The following is a 24,954-nucleotide window of genomic DNA, read 5'->3' on the forward strand; positions in this document are numbered from 1 at the left end:
TATATATATATATATATATATATATATATACTTGAGGAAACTGTTGGTGAGCTTAAGCTCACCAAACTTATGGTGAGCTAGCTTGCCCAATCACATGGGGGCCCACTTTGTTAGGATGATCCAAACCATTCATTTGAAAGTCCCTTACATAGATGGGGGGTGTACCAAAAATCAGCTCCATAGGATCATCCTAACCCCTCCATTTGTGGAGGACAAAAATGGACAGACACAAATTTGCCCCATTTTTGTCCTCCACAAATGGAGAGGTTAGGATGATCCTATGGAGCTGATTTTTGGTACACCCCCTATCTATGATAAGGCCTTGCAAATGAATGGTTTGGATCACTCCCCAAAATGTGGGACCCATGTGATTGGGCAAGCTAGCTCACCATAAGTTTGGTGAGCTTAAGCTCACCAACAGTTTCCTCATATATATATATATATATATATATATATATATATATTTGAGAGTTTAAGTTCCTCCTATTTTCCACTTTTGCGCCCTGCTTTTGCATGTGGACAACATGCCGCCAAATAAATGGCAGGGAAGTGGTTCCTTGTAAAGTGTTGTTGCTTTCCACACACAAAAATAGATTTTTTTTGGATGGTACCACACACAGAAGATAGTGGGACAGTAGAAAGTACAATGGTGGCTAGACTGTATATATTTGTATATACATACACATGCATACACACATGCGCGCACGGGCACACACACATACACTAGGGGGTGTGTGTGTATAATTATACACACACAAATATATATATATATATATATATATATATATATATATATATATATATATATATATATATATATATATATATATATATATGAGGAAACTGTTGGTGAGCTTAAGCGCACCAAACCTATGGTGCGCTTAAGCTCCCCAATCACGTGGCTCCCCAATCACATGTTGTGATCCAAACCATTCATTTGCAAGGCCTTATGATAGATAGGGGGTGTACCAAAAATCAGCTCCATAGGATCATCCTAACCCCTCCATTTGTGGAGGACAAAAAATGGGCAGATTTGTGTCTGTCCATTTTTGTCCTCCACAAATGGAGGGGTTAGGATGATCCTATGGAGCTGATTTTTGGTACACCCCCTATCTATGTAAGGGACTTTAAAATGAATGCTTTGGATCAACCTAACAAAGTGGGCCCCCATGTGATTGGGCGCTTAAGCTCACCATAAGTTTGGTGAGCTTAAGCGCACCAAACTTATGGTGCGCTTAAGCTCCCCAATCACATGGGTCCCACATTTTCTGTGGTGATCCAAACCATTCATTTGCAAGGCCTTATCATAGATAGGGGGTGTACCAAAAATCAGCTCCATAGGATCATCCTAACCCCTCCATTTGTGGAGGACAAAAATGGGCAGACTTGTCCCCCATCTATGTAAGGGACTTTCAAATGAATGCTTTGGATCATCCTAACAAAGTGGGCCCCCATGTGATTGGGCGTTTAAGCTCACCATAAGTTTGGTGAGCTTAAGCGCACCAACAGTTTCCTCTCTCTCTCTCTCTCTCTATATATATATATATATATATATATATATATATATATATATATATATATATATATGAGAGAACATTTCCTACACACTAGTGTAGGTAAGTTTACCTACACACTAGCTTTGGGTGATCCAAACCATTCATTTGAATGATCCTCACATAGATAGGGTGTCCACAAAAAATCAGATCCATAGGATCATCCTAACCATATTTTGCTATGGAGGCAAAAAATGGACTAATTTGTGAATGTTTATACACGTTCATTTTACCTCCACAAATCGTAGGGTTGGGATGATCCTATGGATCTGATTTTTTGTGGACACTCTATCTATGTCAGGACCATTCAAATGAATTGTTTGGATCACCCAAACAATGTGGGCCCCCACTGTATTTTAAGCTAGTGTATAGGTAACTTACCTACACAAGTGTGTAGGAAATGTTCTCTCTCTCTCTCTATATATATATATATATATATATATATATATAGAGAGAGAGAGAGAGAGAGAGAGAGAGAGAGAGAGAGAGAGAAGGGTTCCTGCAAGTGTGTGCAGAAACAGGGTGGGGCCCACATTTTGTGGGGATCAAAACTATTCATTTGGAAGGCCCTTCCATGCATAAGGTGTGGCCGAAAAATCAGCCCCATTGGATCGTCCTAACCCAACCAAAGGTTGGGGGGTGGGGGGGTGGGGAATGGAGACACTGTGTGTCCATGTTTCTGCCCATTTTTCCCCTCCACAAATGGCAGGATTAGGATGATCCAATGGGGCTGATTTTTGGGCCACACCCTATCCATGCAAGGGCCTTCCAAGTGAATGCTTTGGAGCCCCCAAAAATGTGGGCCCCCACCCTGTTTCTGCACTCGTGTGCAGGTATGCTTACACGTGTGCAGAAATCCTTTCCTCATATATATATATATATATATGAGGAAAATGATTGTGAGCTTGAAGCTCATATAGCTTATATGAGCTTGAGGGCCCAAACACATGGGTCTCACATTTTTTGTGGTGATCCAAACCATTCATTTGCAAGGCCCCATCATAGATAGGGTGTGTAGCAAAAATCAGCTCCATTGGATCATCCAAACTCCTCCAAAAGCGGAGGGCAAAAATGGGCAGATTTGTGGCAAACGGTGTTTGTCCATTTTGCCCTCCGCTTTTGGATGGGTTAGGATGATCCTATGGAGCTGATTTTTTGTACACACCCTATCTATGTAAGGGCCTTTCAAATAAATGCTTTGGATCATCCTAACAATGTGGGCCCACATGTGTTTGGCCCTCAAGCTCATATAAGCTATATGAGCTTCAAGCTCATATAGCTTATATGAGGTGACGACTACATTTTTGGGGTGATCCAAACCATTCATTTGATAGGCACTGACATAGATAGGGTGTGTCCCAAAAATCAGCTCCATAGGATCATCCCAACCCTTCGAACTGGGGAGGTGAAAATGGGCAGTTATAAATTTGCCCAAAATTTTCACCTCCACAGTTTGAAGGGTTGAGATGATCCTATGCAGCTGATTTTTTGGGCACACCCTATCTATGTCAGGGCTTATCAAATGAATGGTTTGGATCACCCAAAAAATGTGGGCTTACCGTGTTTCTAGCCGTCACCTCATATAAGCTTATATGAGGGGCTGCTCACAAAAACCTTTCCCTATATATATAAGCTTATATATATATATATATGAGGAAAGTGTAGCTACTCGATCGAGTAGCTAACTTGGCTACTCCGTCGGCTTAAAATACAGTGGGCCCACATTGTTTGTGTGATCCAAACCATTCATTTGATAGGCCCTCACATAGATAGGGTTTGCCCAAAAAATCAGCTCCATTGGATCATCCCAACCCTTCAAACTCTGGAGGCAAAAATGGACAGATTTGTGAAGGTTTATACACGTCCATTTTTGCCTCCACAAATCGTAGGGTTGGGATGATCCTATGGAGCTGATTTTTTGGGCACACCCTATCTATGTGAGGGCCCATCAAATGAATGGTTTGCATCACCCAAACAATGTGGGCCCCACTGTATTTTAAGCCGACGGAGTAGCTAAGTTAGCTACTCGATCGTGTAGCTACCTCTCTCTCTCTCTCTCTCTCTATATATATATATATATATATATATATATATATATATATATATATATATATATATATATATATATATATATATATAGGAGAAGAGAAAAGGAAAGGATTTTTTGAATTATTTGAAAATTCTATGAGAATTACACATCACTTTTTTTGCCTTTTTTAACAAAGGCACCCATTCAACTCACATTTTTTCAATCCTACCCCCTCCTTTATACTTTTTAACAAAGGCACCATTAAAGCCATAATTTCAATCTTACCCCCCTCCTTTATGCTTTTTTAATAAAAAATCTATAGGGTGATCTTAACCATCCGATTTAAGAGGAACAACATATTATGAAAATCTCTATCGATTGGAGGGCTAGGATCAGCCTATGGAAATGATTTTTGGGGCACAATCTATTTATGTTGTGTTCCATCACATGGATGGTTTGGATCAACCTATAATGTGGTCCGTACAGTTCTTTGTCGGCCCGTGCATTGCACGGGGTTTTTTACCAGTATACTATATAGCAGAAGAGAAATGGAGAGAATTATTTGAATTTCTCCCAAAATTCTATGAGAATTACACATCACTTTTTTTAACTTTTTTTAACAAAGGCACCCATTCAACCCTCATATTTTCAATCCTACCCCCTCCTTTATGCTTTTTAACAAAGGCACCCATTAAAGCCACATAATTTCAATCCTACCCCCACCTTTATGCTTTTTAACAAAGGCACCCATTAAAGCCACATAATTTCAATCCTACCCCCACCTTTATGCTTTTTTAATTATGGAAACCTCTATAGATTGGAGGGCTAGGATCAGCCTATGGAAATGATTTTACGGGCACAACCTATTTATGTTTTGTTCCATCACATGTACGGTTTGGCTCAACCGATGATGTGGTCCGTACAGTTCTTTGTCGGCCCGTGCATCGCACGGGGTTTTTACAGTATACTATATAGCAGAAGAGAAAATGAGAGAATTATTTGAATTTCTTCCAAAATTCTATGAGAATTACACATCACTTTTTTTGACTTTTTTTAACAAAGGCACCCATTCAACCTACATATTTTCAATCCTACCCCTCCTTTATGCTTTTTAACAAAGGCACCCATTAAAGCCACATAATTTCAATCCTACCCCCTCCTTTATGCCTTTTTAATTATGGAAACCTCTATAGATTGGAGGGCTAGGATCAGCCTATGGAAATGATTTTACGGGCACAACCTATTTATGTTGTGTTCCATCACATGGACGGTTTGGATCAACCTATGATGTGGTCCGTACTACTATATATATATATATATATATATATATATATATATATATATATATATAGAGAGAGAGAGAGAGAGAGAGAGAGAGAGAGAGAGAGAGAGAGAGAGAGAGAGAGAGAGAGAGAACATTTCCTACACACTTGTGTAGGTAAGTTACCTACACACTAGCTTAAAATACAGTGGGGGCCTACATTGTTTGGGTGATCCAAACCATTCATTTGAATGGTCCTCACATAGATAGGGTGTCCACAAAAAATCAGATCCATAGGATCATCCCAACCATTCAAACTATGGAGGCAAAAAATGGACTAATTTGTGAAGGTTTATATGCGTCCATTTTACCTCAACAAATCGTAGGGTTGGGATGATCCTATGGATCTGATTTTTTGTGGACACCCTATCTCTGTGAGGACCATTCAAATGAATGGTTTGGATCACCCAAACAATGTGGGCCCCCACTGTATTTTAAGCTAGTGTGTAGGTAACTTATCTACACAAGTGTGTAGGAAATGTTTTCTCATATATATATATATATATATATATATATATATATATATATATATATAGAGAGAGAGAGAGAGAGAGAGAGAGAGAGAGAGAGAGAGAGAGAGAGAGAGAGAGAGTGTTGGTGTGCTCGCGCACACCAAGCTTATGGTGCGCTTGAGTGCCCAATCACATGGGTCCCACATTTTTTGTGGTGATCCAAACCATTCATTTGCAAGGCCCTATTATAGATAGGGTGTGTACCAAAAATCAGGTCCATTGAATCATCCTAACCCCTCCAAAAGTGGAGGGCAAAAATGGGCAGATTTGTGGACAAACAGTGTCTGTCCATTTTGACCTCCACAAATGGATGGGTTAGGATGATCCTATGGAGCTGATTTTTTGTAAACACCACATCTATGTAAGGGCCTTTCAAATGAATGCTTTGGATCATCCTAACAAAGTGGGCCCACATGAGTTTTGTGCACTCGGTCGGCTAGAGAACCATCTCTAGTCTGCCAACCAAAAACACAGTGGGCCCATGTTGTTTGGATGATCCAAAGCATTCATTGATGGGCCTTGGCATAGATAGGGTGTGCCCAAAAAATCAGCTCCATAGGATCATCCTAGCCCTTCGATCTGTGGAGGTTAAAAATGGACAGTGGAGGTTAAAAACACAGTGAGACCACGTTGTTTTGATGATCCAAAGCATTCATTTGGTGGGCCCTGACATAGATAGGATGTGCCTAAAAAATCATCTCTATAGGATCATCCTAACCCTTCGATTTATGGAGGTTAAAATGGACGCGTATAAACTCCACAAATCTGTCCATTTTTAACCTCCGCAAATCAAAGGGTTAGGATGATCCTATGCAGCTGATTTTTTGGGCACACCCTATCTATGCCAGGGCCTATCAAATGAATGTTTTGGATTATCCAAATAATGTGGGCCCACTTTGTTTTTTGGTCGGCGGACTAGAGAAGGTTCTCTAGCTGACTAGAAACACTTTCCTCATATATATATATATATATATATATATATATATATATATATATATATATATATATATATCGTTTGTTCCTTTGTGGTATGTACATATTTTGTTGCTGTTGATTTAATTTCTATTTGATGTGATTTCCATTCTCAATAATCCACTAAAACTCTGATTTTTAATTTGAGTTTTATCTTTCATTTGTTTTTTTCTTGTGCAGAAGAAGTCAGTGGATGGAGGAAAGCCAGGAAATTCTACGAAGAAATTAAAAAAGGACAAGCTTGTTGGTGCAACTGGAAAAGGTGTTCGCTCAGAGACGAACACCACTTCCATGGCTCCTCGAGTGAAACCGGAGCTTACCCTACCCGTAATGTATTCACCATATTTTTCTTTTTCAAAATTTATTTATTTTTTCAGAAATGCTGAACATTTGATAATATGGCTTTGTGCTTAATCCAAAAAATGTGATTTTTATGAAGGAGGAGAAAAGTAAATCAAATTTCATCTAAGTAGAAGTCATAGATTAAACAGCTGATTAAAGACGCTTTCTGATTGAGTCTCATATAGGACTTGGTCCTATCATAGATTTGCATTTCCCATCAATTTCATGTGTTGGTAGTCTAGTCCTGTGCTTTTGCATTGAAGAATGGTGGTGATAAAGAGTTGATGTGTATAACCACCATCATAGATACAATATCGAACTTATTCAATGTTCTGTCTATTGGGCAGTGCATGAAATAATGAAAATGTTAGCACTACAGAATCTGTGTATGATTGTGGTTATGTGGTATATTATATGAATGAAGTTTATTACTATGGCATATATATAAACCAAAGACAAGTGTGATGACATCTATACACAGATTTTGATAGTAGTTTATCTGTTTATTTTGCCAGTGGATATGGGATACCCAATTTTCCTGATTTTCTCATGTATTTGCTGTTATTTTTGCCTATTCTGGTTCTGCTATGAATTTTCAGCAGTTGTTTCATTGCCTGAACTGATTTTGATAGTAGTTTATCATTTTTTTTTTGTTTATTATTATTATCATTGCAGAAATGAATTTTGGATTTTTATGAGAATGTATGTCTGTATCTGTTTTCTGCAAATTAATATTCACAATGTTATTATTTCAGCTTCTTATATGTGATCTTTTGCGAATTTTCTTTATACAAACATTTACATTAGTGTGTAAAGCAATAGTCCAATGGTGTATTGAAGTTATTTTATTACTTACTTTTACTATGTGATGTTCCAGACCAACGGAGGTAGAGCATTCTATTATTGAGGACCTAAGAAATCGTGTGCAATTGGGTAGCTTAGCACTGCCATCTGTCAGCTTCTATACCTTTATTAACACTCATAATGGGTAATGGTCCTGTCTAAACTACTCATTCGTGCGTTGGACATTTCTACTATTCTTTCTTTAACTGATCACTTTTAGATTTACGTTCTTTGTTTGGTGAATGACACCTTCCTTGAATGTTTTGTAGTTTGAACTGTTCATCAATCTCCCATGATGGATCACTGGTTGCTGGTGGATTCTCTGACTCTTCGCTGAAGGTCTTTTTCTTGTTATGATACGATTCCATGACCAGTGTCTCCTTTTCTTTCGGATTTCATGTTTAATTTTCTCTGCTCTCCTTTTCATAGGTTTGGGACATGTCAAAGATTGGGCAACTAGCAGATACCTGTAAGCATTTACACGACATCCTGCTATTGGCATTAAATGATTTGATTTCTATTTTGCTTGTACCTAAGCAGATATACCTTGTGCTACTACCAAAATTATAGTGCTTAGTGTTGTGAAAAAAATCGTAAGTCTATTCTATTGTATTGTAAATGCAAGAAACAAAAGTGACTCATCATCATGGTTTGCAAATATGGAATCCATAGAGGTGAAATGGTTCCACTTTGGAATACAGATTCATGTTTATTTGAACCAGCTAAGTTATAACGGAAATTCATTTCTACAATATCCAAAAAGTGTAGGAAATAGTAAAATATGTGAAAAATGAAATAGTTTTTAAAAATCAAGTCAAAATGTATCGCATCAAATCATTAAAAAAATAAAAAATCGATCCACTTCTATCTATTGGATCACAGAATCCTCTCTACCTGTGGATTATGCGTACTAGTGCGCCTCTATTGAAACTCTACCGAAAAGGGGATTCTAAAATTGGAAAAGGCAATCCAAATTGATAACTGAAACACAAAATAAACTGAAAATAATACTAAAAGATTTCTGCTGTTTTTATCTGATTTGTCTGTTCGGTGTTCCAACAGTTCATAGTGAACATCAGATCATTGTGCAGCCATGAAATGACAAAATGAAAACCAGAAAGGAATTTTGCTTCACCAGAAAATAAGAGGGAAGGATTGAAGATACGAAAGTTATTATATTCAAAAAAAGAAAGAGAGTTATGTTTTATTAAAAGAATGGTACTTTTGGAAAATTTTGATATCTTTTATTATGATCAAACCTAAACCATCTCATGTAAACCAAAATCTATGAAAATGACACATCATATTTGGCATTGTCAATTTCTTTTCATGTATATACATATGGAATACAGAGAAATGCTTTGGCAGAGTGCTACATTATTGTATTGCAAGGAGGTGCACCCACTATTGCATAGTGGCTCCACCTTTGGTTGATCGAACCATTCATCTGGTAGGCCTTATGTTGGATCTCCAATAGCCCAATAATAACACCAGTCTGACAATCCTGACATCCACTTATATTTATTTGTAGTATATTTAAGTATAGGCAACGGTTGGCATTTTTTTACTTGAATGTTTTTTTTAATGATATTTCTTTTTTGAATATTAGGCAACAGTCTGCATGTAACAACCAAAAATAAATCCTATTGTATTAAGATTGTTTGGTCAGTTTCATTTTAGGCCACTAGAGATCCAATGCATGGCCTGTCAGATGAATGGTCCAGATCAAAGTAAAGTGGGCCCACTATCCAATAGTAGGCCTCAGCATTACAATGGGGCTTTACCCTATGTTGGCACTCTTTATGGCATACATTGGGTCTTCACACTGGCTGCCAAATGAGCTTTAGGAATTTTGTTCTTGGGCATGCGTATTTATCATTTTATCTTGACCCTGGCAAGACAATTATGCTAAGGAAGTTTTACATGTTAAACAATGTTGGTTGCAGCTAATGTTCAGGGAGAGAATGGACCCACAGCTAACGAACATTCGCTAGGATCGGATGATCGGAAAAGACCTTACACATTGTTTCAGGGTCATGCCGGACCTGTTTATTCGGCCACATTCAGTCCTCTTGGTGATTTTGTCCTCTCTTCTTCTTCAGACTCAACCGGTACATTTTCTTTGACTATTCCATCTTACTTCTTTGCTTTAATCTTTATTTCCAAGCTAATATTTCCTTGCTACAGTTAGATTATGGAGCACCAAGCTGAATGCAAATCTTGTTTGCTACAAGGGTCACAATTACCCAGTGTGGGATGTTCAGGTAGAAGTTTTATATTCTTTGGCTTCACTTAACGAAAATGTGGGGTTTCCCACATTTTCGACCGGGGCAAGAAACTGATTTTCAGTTTTCATTTTTCTAGTGATTGTTTTTTTTTATTGGTGAGCTGGGATCGAACCTGAGACCTCAAGGTTGTGAAACAAAGCCATTTTTCAAGTGATTGTACTTATGTGTTTTTTTTTCCAGAACAAGTTGGATTTTATAAACAAAACAGAACGCATAGTGAAACTTGGCAGATACAACCGGGGCAAGAAACTGAAAAAATCAAGTAAAACAAGAAAGGATAAAAAACCACAAATTGGGTATTTCCTCCCAAACCATCAAATTTGAACAAGACACACCAAAATTAGCCAAATTGTCTACCAATGAGTTACCTTCACGATGGCCTCCCTTTTTAGTGAAGGAATTGTATTGAATGAGTCGCCCTCAATCCACAACGTATTTGCTCCAATATGAGATTCCAATCTGACCCCAGTCCAAATCACCTTCATCTCAGCTTTCATTGCATCTCTTTCACGACGGGGACCTGCATAAGTAAGAAATACCGTGGAGTTAGGGTCAAAGACACCCCACCCCACCCCACCCCACCATGGAAAAATTCATTTCTTTCATTATCTCAAAACAAATTTAGCTCTTCTCATCCTGATCCTCTTAGGTTGCCACTTGATTTGAGCTTTTAAATACTAAATTCATTTATTGGAGCTTTATTTTTTCACTTGACGAGAGAAGTTCGACTTGATGAATGTTGCACATGGCAAACCTTGGAAGTGAATACTTTATTCTTTCTTTCAGCAACATGCTGCTGTTGTGAGGAATAATGTGCAATCATTTGAAGAATTTGACCATGACTTAATAAATTTCTCCAAATTCATTGGAAGTATATTCATCACCTCTGTCATAACTCATACCTATGTATTTTGATTTTCTTTTCTCATTACTTTTCATCTACACTTTTATAACTGATAATTTTTCCAAAGGTTTTACTTTTTGTTCCCCATTAGGGATACAATCCAACCAATAAAAAACATAGGTATACATTCCAATAACTTTGAGAAGTCGTCTATAGAGGTAATAAAATACCTTTCATCTCCTCTAGTGAGCATGTTCAAATCACTAGTTAATATGGATTAATCCTAGAATTTTAGGTGACCCCTCAAAGTAGCTAACAATATTACTAATTTTCCTCCTTGCAAATTTAAATATTTCAGATTGTGAATCATTTTTGGAGTATCTCAAAACAAATTTGCCTCTACTCACCCTGGTCCTCTTTGGTTGTCACTTGATGTGAGCTTTTCAATACTAAATTCATTTCTTGGAGCTTTATTTTTTCACTTGACAAGAGAAGTGCTACTTAATGAATAAGATGCATAACAATACATGCTTATCCAAGCAAAATTGCATCAAACTTAGACTTGGTCATATAGATCTAAATACTATCATGCATTGCATCAGTCATAACAATACATGTTATGCCCATGGGAATACATTGATGCATACTGATGTGGATCTAGTAAACCAAATCATGGAAATTTTATTGGTATTTCCTTTAAACATGTTCCTTATGTCCGGCTTCCACATACATATATGATTATGGGGAATGACCATGTAGAATAAAAAAAGAGATTCCCATGGAAGGAAGACCGTCTTCTTTTCACACCCCAACTACAAATTTTACAGTCTAAACCCGCCTTAATAAGCTATTCCTTCTCTCAATCTCCTTCTACGGTGCAAAAGGAAAATGCCACCAAAATGCTCCAACCCGTTCCAAACCCCCTTGTTTCCTCTTTATCAACATCTGATTCTGAAGAAGATGAAGAGGAATCCAACTCTTCTCCTCCTCCACAACTCCAACAGAAGTCCTCCCTCAAAAAGCACTTTCCCATCCCACCCGAAAATGCAGACCCGAAATCCCCACAAGAACCCTTTGATAAAAGGAGGACAAAATCCACCCTAACAACAAAAAACAATCCAAATCCGATTCTAGTGAGTTTGAATCACCTCCAAAAAAGCCCGATAGCCACCACCCAACTTGTGCTGCTGACCCCAGCACAAAGCCAATTAGGTCCAAGAAGCTTGCTCCCTCAAAGCCTGCAACAATACCGAGTCCACAGAAGCGTTCCGTTGAGCCTAACATAACGATAATGATTCAAGAGAAGGCGGAAGGGTTCAAACGAGAGATTCAACAAGGATGACTCTAAGAAGCAGTTTTAGAGGGGTGTAGAGCGAGGAGAACGAGATTGCAATTTGGAAGGATGTGGTTGATTATTACTTCAAGAAAGGCTCAAATCCAACATTCGACAACGATGGTTTCTATAGCTTCATCAAAGAATCAGTACGTATCGAATTCAGCAAAGCCTAAATGACCTACAAGATATTTTAATTGTATTTTAGTTGAAGAAGTATGAGAAATTTTTTAAGAGAGACCAAGGGGAAAGAACTGAATTTCACTCATCCTCACCGGCAAACTATCTACGATCTCTCTAAAAGGATTTGGGAAATTAATACGGTTGATAGGGCAAAAGCTAATGAGGGTGTTTTAACACTGGTAGTTATGAATGTGGGTGGTTTGAGATGCATAAACGTTAAGGAGAAGTCTTTTGCTTTAGAGAAATCTTCTACATTATTGGAGAGGCCTAAGGGGAATGAAGTAGGAGATAGTGGCTTTCTTTACTCCCATCTCATTAATAATTTGAGATTTAATATTTTGAGAGAGTATTATGAAGAAATGTTTGGATTTGCTTGACAGTGTAAGCAAAGAGGTTGAAGGAGCTGTGGAAGAAATTAGAATGGATTGGGATTTACCTTTGCAGACAATGTTCCATTTTAATTAACCAACAGAGGGATTTGATTTTTTATGGTCTTAGTTCGTCGAGGTTATGGTGCAAAGATTATAAATGCAGGTTTTTGATGTGCTAGATGTGAGTTGAGAATGTTTGCAGTCGAGCCCTAATTTTAGATTCAATTTTTTTGCTTTAATGTTGGATAGAGTTCGTAATGGGTTGATTTGGTTACAATAAATGCGTGTTTTCTGTGGGTGGAGAATTTTTTTGTGTTAGCCCTCATTTTATATTAACTTTTAAGGTATTCCATCTAGAGAAAAGTGTTTCTGTGCACGTGCGCAGGGAGCTCCATGCGCACAAGTGGCTTAAAAAGCCACCGATTGGTCGCTTTTTGTGGACCCCGCAGAGGTGGACCTGCCATACGAGCCAATCGGTGGCTTTTAAGCCACTTGTGTGCAAAAACACTTTTCTCTTCCATTTATGATGAATTTTGTAAGTATTTCATTGGTGTTTACCTCAATTTTGAATCTTTCAAGAAAAAAAACTGAGAGAAATTCCTAAATTCAAGAAAAAGTAGAGATAAAAAACTTTATATAGAAGGAAAAGTGGTTGCAAAACCTACGACTGAAGGGAATTTATAAATTTAAAAAAAAGTTAAAAAAAAGTATAAAAGAAACTTTTGCAAGAAATTAGTCATCTCCATTTAAAAAAGAGGTTGCGTAACTTCTCATTTTTCTCCAATTCTCTTCCTATCTCTTGTTCGGACCATCTTGGTCATCTTTTTTGTTCTTCAATAAAATTTGGCTACCCTGTTAAAAAAAAAAAAAAAAACTTCCCATAAATGAGAAGATTGAGGAATGTGGAACCATTGTAAGGGATGTGGTGGCAGCTGCCAAAGACCTCAAGACAATTTTTTATAAATAGGAAAAAGCTATGTACAAGGAGAAGAAGAAGCAATGAAAGAGGAGAAAAGGTGAAAAAGATTTTAACTAATTTCTTTCTCCTACTTTTGAAGTTTCCTTGCGTAAAGGCTATTATTCTCTCGCAAGAGAAGGAAAAAAAAGACCAAGACTTCCTCTGAGAAGAAAATTTGCTTTCCCCTAGGAGATCAAAGATGACTTATTTTCCATTGGGAAGAAGATTTATCTTCTCTATGTCCCCTGAGAAGAAGATTTATGTTCTCCGTGAGATCCAAGTTGAAACTTCTTTACTCCGGGAAGAAAGTTCAAATTTCATACAGGAATTGATATCATTTATGACTCAAAGGAGTTACTCTTCTAGGAGGATTCTCTTACAAAAGCAGAGTAAAAAAGAAAGCTACCAATTTGGAGTTCCTCCTCCGAAAGGATCTTTTACAAAAGAAGAATCTGAATATGGCACAAGGGGGTTACTCATCTTGGATGACTTTCTTAAAAAAAAATCGAGTTAAAAGCAAAGATCAATATTCTATCACATGAAGGAATTCCTTTTTCGGGAGGACCCTTTACAAAAGAAGAGGAACTTAAAGGAATACCTCTTCTGAGAGGACTCTCTTACAAAAGCAAAGTTTAAAAAGATTAGTTAATATCACCTATGACTCAAAGGAGTTCCTCTTTCGGAAGGACTCTTTTATAAAAGAAGAGTCACAAAGGAAGAATCGATATTTATAGTTAGATACGTAATCTCTTGATGAATAATCAAAAGTATTTTCTTTATTTGAGAAATATAATTAGTAGATGTAAGTGTACTTCCCACCAATGTAATAAAACCTCTTCGTAGTATGTTTTAATCAAAGGAATCTCTCTTTGTGTTTTTTTGAAAGATTCAAAGTTGAGGTAAACGCTAATGACACACTTACAAATTTCATCATAAATAGAGTACCTTAAAAGTCAATCTAAAATGAAGGGTAACACAAAATATTCTCCACCCACAGAAAACACACATTTACATTTACCAAGTCAGCCGATTACGAACTCTATCCAACATTAAGGGAAAAATTGTAATCTAAAATTATGGCTCAGTTGCAAACATTCTCAACTAACATCTAGCACATCAAAAACTTGCATTTATAATCTTTGCACCATTACCTCCACGAACTAAGTCTCTCAAAAATTAAATCTCTCTGCTCGTTAATTAAAATGGAACGTTGTCGGCAAAGGTCCATCTCAATCCATTCTAATTTCTTCCACAACTCCTCCAACCTCCTTGCTTCGCACTGTCAAGCAAATCTAAACCTTTCTTCTTAATACTATCTTCAAAATATGACATCTTCAAATTATTAATGAGATGGGAGTAAAGAAAACCCCTTATCTCCTACTTCATTTCTCTTAGGGCTTTTCAATATTGTAGAAGATTTCTCTAAAGCTGAAGACTTCTCCTTAACGTTTAGGCTTCTCAAACCACCTACATTCACATCATTAAATCCTTCATGTCTCCTTCATCCACACTACTATAACAAGAAAAATCACAATCAACACCACAAGAAACCAAACATGATGAGGAAATAAGCTAATTTAATACCAACAGACTAAGACAGCTCTCATGGAAGAGTACCCAAAAGAGAAGCCCAAAAACAAAAGAGGGTGGCTTGTGTAATCAGGTAGAAGAAGAACATACTCTTCAAGAACCTGACCCAATTCACTAGACTTCCAGAATTAGCCAAAAATCTGACCAAATAAAAGCTACCAGTGCTGAAACACCCTCATTAGCTTTTGCCCAATCAACCGTATTAACTCGCCAAATCCTTTTAATGAGATCGTAGATAGTTTGCCTGTAGGGATTAGTGAAATTCTGTTCTTTCCCCTTGGCCTCTCTTAAAAATTTCTCTCATACTTCTTCAACTGAAATATCTTGTCGGTCATTTAGGCTTTGCTGAATTCGATATGTACTGATTATTTGATAAAGTTATGGAAATCATCCTTGTCAAATGTTGGATTGGAGCCTTTCTTGTAGTAATAATCAACCATGCCCTTCAAAATTGCAATCTCGTTCTCCTCACTCTACACCCTCTGAAACTGCTTCTTGGCGTCATCCTTGTTGAATCTCTCATTTGAACCCTCCCGCCTTCCCTTTGAATCCTTCTCGTTCTGAGTAGGCTCAACGAAAAGCTTCTGAGGACTCGGTGTTCCTGCAGGCTTTGATGGAGTAGGCTTCTTAAACCTGATTGGCTTTGTGTTGGGGTCGGTAGCAAAATTTGGGCCGTGGCTATCGGGCTTTTCTGGAGATGATTTGAACTCACTGGAATCAGATTTGGATTGTTCTTTGTTGTTAGAGTGGATTTCATACTCATTTTATTCAGAGGGTTTTCGTGAGGATTTCGGGTTTGCATTTTCGAGTGGGATGGGAAAGATCTTTTTGAGGTTGGGTTTTTGTTGGAGTTGTGGAGGAAGAGAAGAGTTGGATTCCTCTTCATCTTCTTCAGAATCAGATGTTGATGAAGAGGAAGCAGGGGGGTTTGGAATGGGCGGAGCGTTTTGGTGGCTTTTTTCTTTTACACCGGAAAAGGATATTGAAAGGGAACAACTTATTAAGGAAGGTTTAGACTACAAAATTTGTAGCTAGGGTGTGAAAAGAAGATGGTCTTCCTTCCACGGGAATCTGTCTTTTAAAAAAAATAAAAATTCACGTAGTTGGGTGACTAATCTTCTTTTTACCAAGGGTTTTTACTTCCTTTTTAGTTTTTTCTAAGCCCATGAGCTACCTTTTGCACTTCATTTTTAACTTCTTCATTGACTGTTGCATCTTGTACCTATGATTCTCCTATCCTTGGAAGTGCTCTAGCTCCTAAATGCTCCACTTTATCTCCCCCAATATCTAACCAATGTGTGAATATCGAGTTTACTAAAGATGCACCTTGTTGAGTTTGACTAGTGACAATCCTAACTCAAGGTTGCGCAAAAGAAGAACCGACTCAGGGTCATCTCGGTCCGACTCGGGGTCATTTCGGTCATACTTGGGATCATCTCGGTCTGACTCGGGGTCATCACTCATCTCGATCGAACTCATGGTTGTTTGGGGAAGACCGAGATGACCCTGGGACAAATCTCAACGATCCTGAGTTTGACCGAGATGACCCCGTGTTTGGTCGATTGTAGGTATCTTCCATTTTTCCGGCGTCTTCCATTTTCCCTTCTGACTCTTCTTTGCCATATTTTTCCAACGCCTTCCATTTTCCCGCCATCGATTATTCTTCTTTTCCTTCTTACTATTCTTTTCCATTTTTCCGGCTTCGATTCTTCTTCTTTCGTTCCTCTTTTTTTTTTCCCCATTTCCCCGGCACCTTCAATTTTTGTGTTCAATGGTGGCACCGTCAATTTTTTCAAGCGCTGATTCTTCTGTTTCCTTCTTCATCCTTTTTTATTCCTCTTCTTCTTCCTCTTTTTTTTTTCTTATTCTTCCTTCCCCCTCTTCTTCCTCTTTTTTTTTCCAGAGTTGCGGAGTTGAAAATAATGGAAAAATGAGAGACAAAGAAGATCTATGCTTTATTTGTGCTTGAGGGAAAAAACTGTCTTTTGGATGGTACGACGCCACAATCCATTCACCTCGATTTTGTGTGCGGATTGGAAATGTGGGGATTGGAAATGTTCTAAATGCCTTTTTATCAACTTCAAAAGGAGAGTGGAATGCTTGATTTGCAGATTCAAATCCCCTCGAAGGAGACGAGTAGATCCGGAAAAACATCAGAAATCGTGGAGCGAGAGGAGGCGGATATGGAGGTGACTGCGCCAGTAGTAGTTTCCCAGGAGGATTCCTCGAGAGAAAACTATCTATGGTGGGAGTCGCCAGCCTTAAAGTCCGTTGCGGAGTTGAGCCGAAATCTTTGGGGGAGGGTTTCAGATCATTACAATGGTGTTCTCATGTCACTCAGAAGATGGGTTTTGCAATCCGGTGGCTGGGGATCTGGAGTGGAGATTGTCCAGATTGCCGAAAAGGAGGTTCTGATCTTTCCACCTTCTGAGGGTGATTTAAATCAGATTTTGAATATTGGGGTATTGGATGGCAATTCACCGTTAATACAAGTAGAGTTGTGGTCAGCTAGGTTTCAATGTACTTATTTCGCTTCTTGGTGGAAGATCAGAGGGCTAACTCCACTGGCTTGGAGAGTGGAGAATTTTCGTATCATTGGAAGTAAGATAGGAATGGTTTTAGCCATCGATGTGTATTGCGAGGCTGGCATGGGTTATAAAGAAGGTAGTATCTTTTTGGTAACATCCAAGGAAATTCCAGAGATTATTAGGATGACGGTATTATTAAATGTTGTGGTGAACTGGATTGTGATTAACAAGCATGGTCCGTCTTCGACTCTCATAAGGGAGGATCCAAGGGTTAGTTTGAGGACTGATTGGTGGTCTCCTTTACCAGAGTCTATGACTTCTGGTACTAGTTGTCCAGAAACATCTATGGCAGATGCATATATGGCTCAGGATAGTGGAAAAGTGCAATTTAACAAGGAGGTGCAGGTAAGAGATGAGCCACAAATTCAAATCGTACGTTATCCACCTTTTGTGGCCTTTTCCCAGACAGAGAATCAATAAGATCCAGTTGTCAATCTCAATAATGTTGCCGGAGGATACGTGTGGGTGGATCTGATTGATTGGTTTTTAGAAAGAATGAGGAATTTTCAATGCGTTACCTATTACGATCTTCGGTGCTCTTTGAAAAAATCTTTTTGGAAAGATTTGCATCTATATCGATTGTAGCGCTGGAGGTTGCGTGTACTCTTTAAGAAAGTTGGGGGAATGTTTTCAGCATTCCCTAATTGATTCCTCAACGAATGAGCTATCAGATTGGTGCAATCCGGTAGGAATTAAATATTTTTCCTCAATTCTTGCGAGATTGGCTGGAGGTTGCATGTGGAAGGTCTCTTCTTTGACGCATAAAGAAACAAAATTAATCAATCGTGGTCGTCGATTGATTTGGAGATTCCAGAAAGGATCATCTCAGATGTAGGGATACCGTATGGAATAACCTTGGGAAGTATCCTTTTTATGGATTTGGGATATTACCTATCCTCGGTTTTCCGCACCCGCGCTTTTTTTTACGATTTTCCAGAATTGATGGCTCCTGGGCTCGAGACGGCGTCATCCTCAGAGGTAACTTTCTCCTCCTGTGCTGGTTCTGAGATCGAAGAGGATAGAGGTCTGGGTAGTAGCTCGAACTCACCTATTTCAAAGTTGGAAAAGTGAGTGGTCCCAACGGCAATATGGATGGAAGTTGAGTAGTAGATCCAAGAGCTATGATTTCTATCCTCAACAATCAGTGGGCAGAGGATGAAAGTGCCGCAATAGTTGTTGCGGATGTAGTTGAGCCGATAGCTTGGGAGAATGCGAGCTTGAATTCTGACTTGATTGAAATTATTATTAATCATTTCATATCAATGTGTTATGTGTAGCATACTGGGTGTAGCTTTTGGCGGGATGGAGGAGGAATTGTGGGCTTTATTCCGACGGGCAGAAAATCACGAGTTGCAACAGAGAAGTGTTGTGGATCCTAGAAGTGTTAACACTATTAGAATGTTGTTGAAGGAGTTGGAGCGTCTGAAGTCAGCAATTAATTACGAACATCTGGATTCAAACAGTTTGAATGGGAAGGCCAATGGTTCCGATTCAAGAAGTACTCATAAGGGGAGGATTAAAGCAAAGATGGTTTCTCAATGCACATTCTATCATGGAACGTTAACGGGTTGGGGTCCTTGGAAAAGAGGGCTCATGTTAAGGAGAAGATTAGATCACAGAGGCCTGATTTGGTTTGCATTCATGAGACGAAATCGTCGAAGATTAGGAGGGCGTATTTAAAAAGGCATGGGAGTGGGAGCTCATTGGGAGTTCATCACATTAGACGTAGAGGGAGCTTCAGGGGGATTTTGGTGTCTTGGGATAGGACTAAATTTGTGGAAATTGAGTCGAGTATTGGACGGTTCGCTGTTGCAGTAGTATTGAAGAAATTAGAAGATAGTTCGTTTTGGACTTTCGTGGGAGTGTATATGGTCCAGGTGATAGGGGAGAAAAAGAGTTCTTTTGGCAGGAGCTGACTGATTTAGGGGGAAGCTGGTCACATCCGTGGTGCGTAGTGGGAGATTTCAATGTGATAAGGAGAAGAAGAGAGGGCTGGATGTAGAAGATCAAATTATTAAAATATAGTGGATTTTGCAGATATCATTGCAGGGCAGGAGTTGATCGACCTTCCCTTGATTGGGGCGCAATTTATTAGGGCAAGGAATCCAAGGAGGAGTAGAATAGAGCGAAGGAGTAGAATAGATCGCTTTCTTATCTGTCCTCAGTGGTTGGATTATCTACCTGATTTATGTCATATGGCCTTCGATCATGTGTCTGACTGTCCGATTATGTTAGATCCAAGACTGGAATCCCGGGGCCCTTCTCCTTTTTGTTTTGAGTTGGCAGGGTTAGAGGAACCCAAAATGGAAGAGAAAATGGGAGAGTGGTGGGTGAGTTGACGAAGTAGCCGGTAAAGCAGTTGCTTTTATCGGAACAAAGTTGCGCTTCGTAGAGCAGAAGTTAAAAGAATGAAATGCGGATCGGATTAAATCTTCTGTGAGAGGAAAAGTTGGCTAAAAACCAGAATGAAGGAAATAAAATTGGAGGAGTGCAGGGAGGCAATGATAGAATAGGTGGAGGAATTTGGGAGATTGAAAGAGGAATATAATCAGATGTTGCTTCATGATGTAATTACTTGGAAACAAAAATGGAGGGCGAATTGGATTAAGGTGATAAAAAATACTGCTTATTTTCATGGCATTACAAGGGCAAAGGGGCGTGGAAATCAGATTGAGTCTTTAGAGATCAATGGAGAAAGATCAGATAAGGAGTAAATAGCGAATGAAATAGTCAATTTTGATAAGTAGCTATATATATTCCTTCGAAAGAATCCTTTGCCCGATTCCAGAAGGGGTAGAGTTTAGCCTTCTAGACGCCGAGGATGTACAGTGCTTAGAGAAACCTTTTGAGGAAGAAGAGATTGAATGAGGTGTTTTCTCCATGTGTAGAGACAAAGCTCTTGGCCCGGATGTTTTTATCTTGCATTCTTCCATTCTTGCTGGGAGTATGTTAAAGTAGACATTGTAAGATTCTTCACAGAATTCTATGATGGTATGGCACTAGATTAAGGTACGGGGGCTTCTTTTATTGCTTTGATTCCTAAGGTGGCTGGAGCCTCTTCCATAACCGACTTTCATCCTATTAGCTTGGTGGGTTGCTGGCAAAACGGCTGAAGAATATCCTTCCCAAAATCATCTCTATTAGTCAATCTGCCTTCGTTTGTGGGAGACTAATTCTAGATTGTTCGTTGCTGGCTAATGAAGTTGTGGATTTCTCTAAGAAGAAAAGTTTAGTTGTTTGTAAATTGGATATGGAGAAAGCTTATGACCGTGTTGAATGTGAGAGCTTAGATTGTTTTATGGGGAAAATGAGATTTGGAACTAGATTGCGAGGTTGGATCATGAAATGGCTATTGTTCTCGATCCTTATTAATGGATTCCCTAAGGGTTTCTTTAAATCTTTTAAGGGGCTGAGACAAGGGGACCCACTCTCTCCCTTCGTTTTCGTAATCGTGGCAAAAACTCTTAGTCGATTGATGGAGAAAGGTAGAGCGTGTGGTATTGTCAAAGGTTTTAAAATTGGTCATTCGCAATTGGAGGTCTCTCTCTCTCTCATTTAAGACATGCTTCTCTTTTGCTCTCCTAATGTGTTTAAAGTGTTAAATCTTAAAGCAGTTATCAGATGCTACGAGTTGATTACAGGGCAGAGGGCAAACTTTCAAAAGTCTAAAATCTACGGCATCAATACGGAGGAGAACCTTTTACTTGATCTGGCGGCAGCCATGGGCTGCAAGGTAGACATCCTTCCGTCATTATACCTTGGGCTCCCTTTTGGGGCGGGGAGGTCAAAGAAAGGGTGCTGGGATCTGATAGTGGAGAGGGTGGAGAAGAGATTGGATACGTGGAAGAGAAACTTGGTGTCAAGGTGTGGGAGGCTAACTCTTATAAAGTCGGTCATGGTAAATATTCCATTTTACCAACTTTCGATCTTTAAATGTCATGTTAGTATTATTAAGAAATTGGAACAAATCCAGATGCAGTTTTTATGGGGTGGCATATGATAAACGAGGCATTCCTTTAGTTAAATGGGAGGAAGTTTGCAAGCCATTTAAATCGGGAGGTTTAGGAGTACGAAGGCTGAAAGAAGTTAACTAGCCTCTTTTGGGTAAATGGCTATGGCATTTTGGGAATGAAAGAGAGCACCTACGGGCTAAAGTTATTGTTAGTAAATATGGATCTGATGTTGATGTTGGGCACTGGGAATCTTTAAACGAGTTTGGGCACCAAGGGACGACAGTGTGGCGTGATATTTTGCATTTCAAATATCTTTTCTAGGGAGGTGTCAGGTTTAGGTTGCATACTATCAATCAGTTAAGATTTTGGTTTGACATGTAGTGTTCGTCTTCCCCTTTGAAGGACCTTTTTTCCTGATTTGTTCTTAGTATTGTCATCTAAGGAAGGTCTGGTCATGGACGCCTTTGAAAGAAGGAAGGATCAGATAGTCTGGCTTCCTACATTTAGAAGGAATTTATTTGATAAAGAGTTGCAGTCTTTAACTAGTCTCTTGGATTTATTCCAGAGCTGGTACATCAAAAGCTCTAGTTCATATAAGAGGATTTGGATTTGGGATTCTTCAGAGGACTTTTCCGTTAATTCTTATTTTCACCTTGTGTCATGTGATGGGGCTTCTAGTGTGGCAAAGGTTTGGATTTTCAAAGCTCCTCCAAGAGTTAGCGTGTTCGGCTGGGCAGCGCTGCTTCAACGTATTCAGACGATTGATTTCTTGCGAGAGCGGAAAATATTGATTGTTGATCATGTCTGTCTATGTTTACAGGTGGCAGAATCAGTGGATCATTTAATGCTGCATTGTAAGGTTGCAAGGGAAGTTTAGAGTAGTGTTTTAGGGAGATTTGGTATATCTTGGGTGTTCCCTCGTCATCTTGTTGATCTTTTGGCTTGTTGGCATCTGGTTGGTTGGAAGAGAAATGGTAGGATTTTGTAAATTATCACTTTTCTTGCAACTATATGGGTAATTTGGAAGCAGAGAAATGCAAGAACCTTTAGAGGCCAAGTGAAGAGCCCCGCCTTTCTCTCTCTCTCAAGGTGATCCCTTTAACTATTGCTTGGGTAAGATCTCTTCCAAGCTTTAGGTTCATGTCGGGTTTCAAGTTGTGGCATGGATGGAGGGAAATCTGCTATGGCTCTTGTCCGCAGTCAGTGATTGCGTCAGATTGGGAACCGACGAGTCAAGGCTTTCTAAAATTAAATTTTGCTAGTCTTGGAAATCCCTGTCCAGCTGGAGTAGGGGGCGTACTTCAAGACAATTCGGATAGGGTGGTTTGAGCCTAGGAAGCACGGGTACTCTCCCGGGCTCCTACACCCGCACCCGACACTTATGGGGTGCGGGTACGTCCGGGTACGCCCCGGGTACGTCCGGGGTACGTACTCCATTTTTTATTTATTTTAAAAAACCAGTTTTGGTGGTTTGGTGCGTGTCGGGTTCGCACCACGTGTAGCCGACACGTCCTGCTGCTTCTCTTTCCTCTCCTGTACTCCTCTCTACTATTTTATCGTCCATTTACTATTTTATTGTCCATTTACTTAAGATTTACATGTAAATAACGGAATACCCCCCTTTTGGATTTATTAAAAATAGTTTCAACACCCAAATCTAAAAGGAAAAAAAGTCAACTCTCCTGTTCTAGTACAAAATTCAAAGAAAAAGGGTCGGGTCAAAATTTTAACTTTCTTAACTTCCAAACGGTGGGGTATTTTTCAAATTTTAAAAATTCATAAAATCTATTTTGTCCAAACATTATTAAATTCCAAAAGTCCGGTAAAAAAAATCTCATAATTTGGTCTCTAAAAATTATTTATCTTGTCAGGCACTGGTCAACACACTGGTCACAGACTTTTTTTTCTAATGAATGATGTATTGATGCCTCATGTTATGAAATATGGAACTTAATCACTTATGAAATGAAGAGTAATATTTGAATTTTTCATTTTGGTGATGTTATTGTTATTTGATTGCTCTACAATTTTTTTTTTTTAAATTTTTATAAATATATAATAAAATATTAAAATATATTATTATATTCGGCGTACCCGAACGTACCCGCACCGGTTTTTTTGGCAAATCACGTACCCACGTACCCGTGTCGTGTCGTACCCACACCCCGTACCTGTACTTGTGCTTCATAGGTTTGAGCTTATGATGGCCCTTTGGGAGTGGCTGATTCTTTCGAGGCGGAGGTTTTGGCTGTATTCCATGGTATTCAATTATTGGAGGGAGTGGACCTTAACAAGGTGGTGGTGGAGGGCGATTCTTGTAATATTATTCGATGGTTATGTGGCTCTAAAGACTATCATTGGCGCTTCGTTCAGTATTTTGAGGAAATACAAGACTTAGTTGGTTCTTCTTTTGTTAGTTTTCGTCATGTTAGAAGATCTGCAAACGGGGAAGTGAATGGGTTAGCTAGAAGGGGGTTCATTTGGAAGCTCTTGATACTCAACTCAACTCAACTCAACTAAGCCTTTGTCCCAAAGTAGTTGGGGTTGGCTAATGAATCCTTTAGAAAATTTTCATGAACGTGAAAGGATCTACCCGGCTCAAATTGACCAAGTCTATTCCTGACACTAGTTGGGTTCGTCTAAATGGATCATTTTCTTCCATTCTATCCTATCCAAGGTCATGTTCTTATGTTCCAAGATTCATGCCTTTTCTCATTGTTTCTATCCAAGTTGTTATCGGTCTGCTCCTACATCTTTTTACTCCATCAACTTGGCACAAGTCACTTCTTCTCACTGGAGCATCCAAAGGCCTATGTTGGATATGCCCAAACCATCTTAAGTGGTGCTTTCTTATCTTCTCCTCAATTGGTGCCACCCCTACCTTTTTACGGATGACTTCATTTTTAATTCGATCTAACCTTGTGTGACCGCACATCCATCTAAGCATTCGCATCTCCGCTACACTCATCTTATGCACATGGTGCTTCTTGGTGGCCCAACATTCACAGCATGGCTGGCTTCACAGCTGTCTTTGGTTGGATTTGTATCCGCCATTTTCTTTTTTATCTTTTGTATATGATTATCTTGGTCCCCTTTATTTAATGAATTCTTCACCATTAAAAAAATCTAGTTCCATATGTTTGATATGAAATAATTCACAATATTATTTTTTTATGTAGGTAAGCTGGAGTGAACCTCCAACTTCAGGGTTGAAGAACATAGTCTTACCATTAAGCTAGATGCTCAATCCCTAATTCCGAATATTGATGTAGGA

At 38.9% G+C, this 24,954-nt stretch overlaps 1 protein-coding gene across 3 annotated transcripts in view; it reads left to right on the forward strand.

Annotated features, from left to right (window-relative positions):
* Positions 1-24,954, forward strand: part of TAF5 (TBP-associated factor 5) — a 50,891-nt gene that overhangs the window by 13,941 nt on the left and 11,996 nt on the right. For all 3 annotated transcript variants that reach the window (XM_077366449.1, XM_077366451.1, XM_077366452.1), the window contains 6 exons: positions 6,568-6,719; positions 7,607-7,717; positions 7,842-7,911; positions 8,002-8,041; positions 9,519-9,683; positions 9,760-9,836. In XM_077366449.1, the coding sequence (XP_077222564.1) occupies positions 6,568-6,719; positions 7,607-7,717; positions 7,842-7,911; positions 8,002-8,041; positions 9,519-9,683; positions 9,760-9,836 (615 nt within the window). The remainder of the gene's footprint in view (positions 1-6,567; positions 6,720-7,606; positions 7,718-7,841; positions 7,912-8,001; positions 8,042-9,518; positions 9,684-9,759; positions 9,837-24,954) is intronic.

Source organism: Tasmannia lanceolata, unplaced genomic scaffold (genome assembly GCF_043159265.1).
Source record: "Tasmannia lanceolata isolate RefF3 unplaced genomic scaffold, GAP_Taslan_0.1 ptg000023l, whole genome shotgun sequence".
NCBI lineage: Eukaryota > Viridiplantae > Streptophyta > Magnoliopsida > Canellales > Winteraceae > Tasmannia > Tasmannia lanceolata.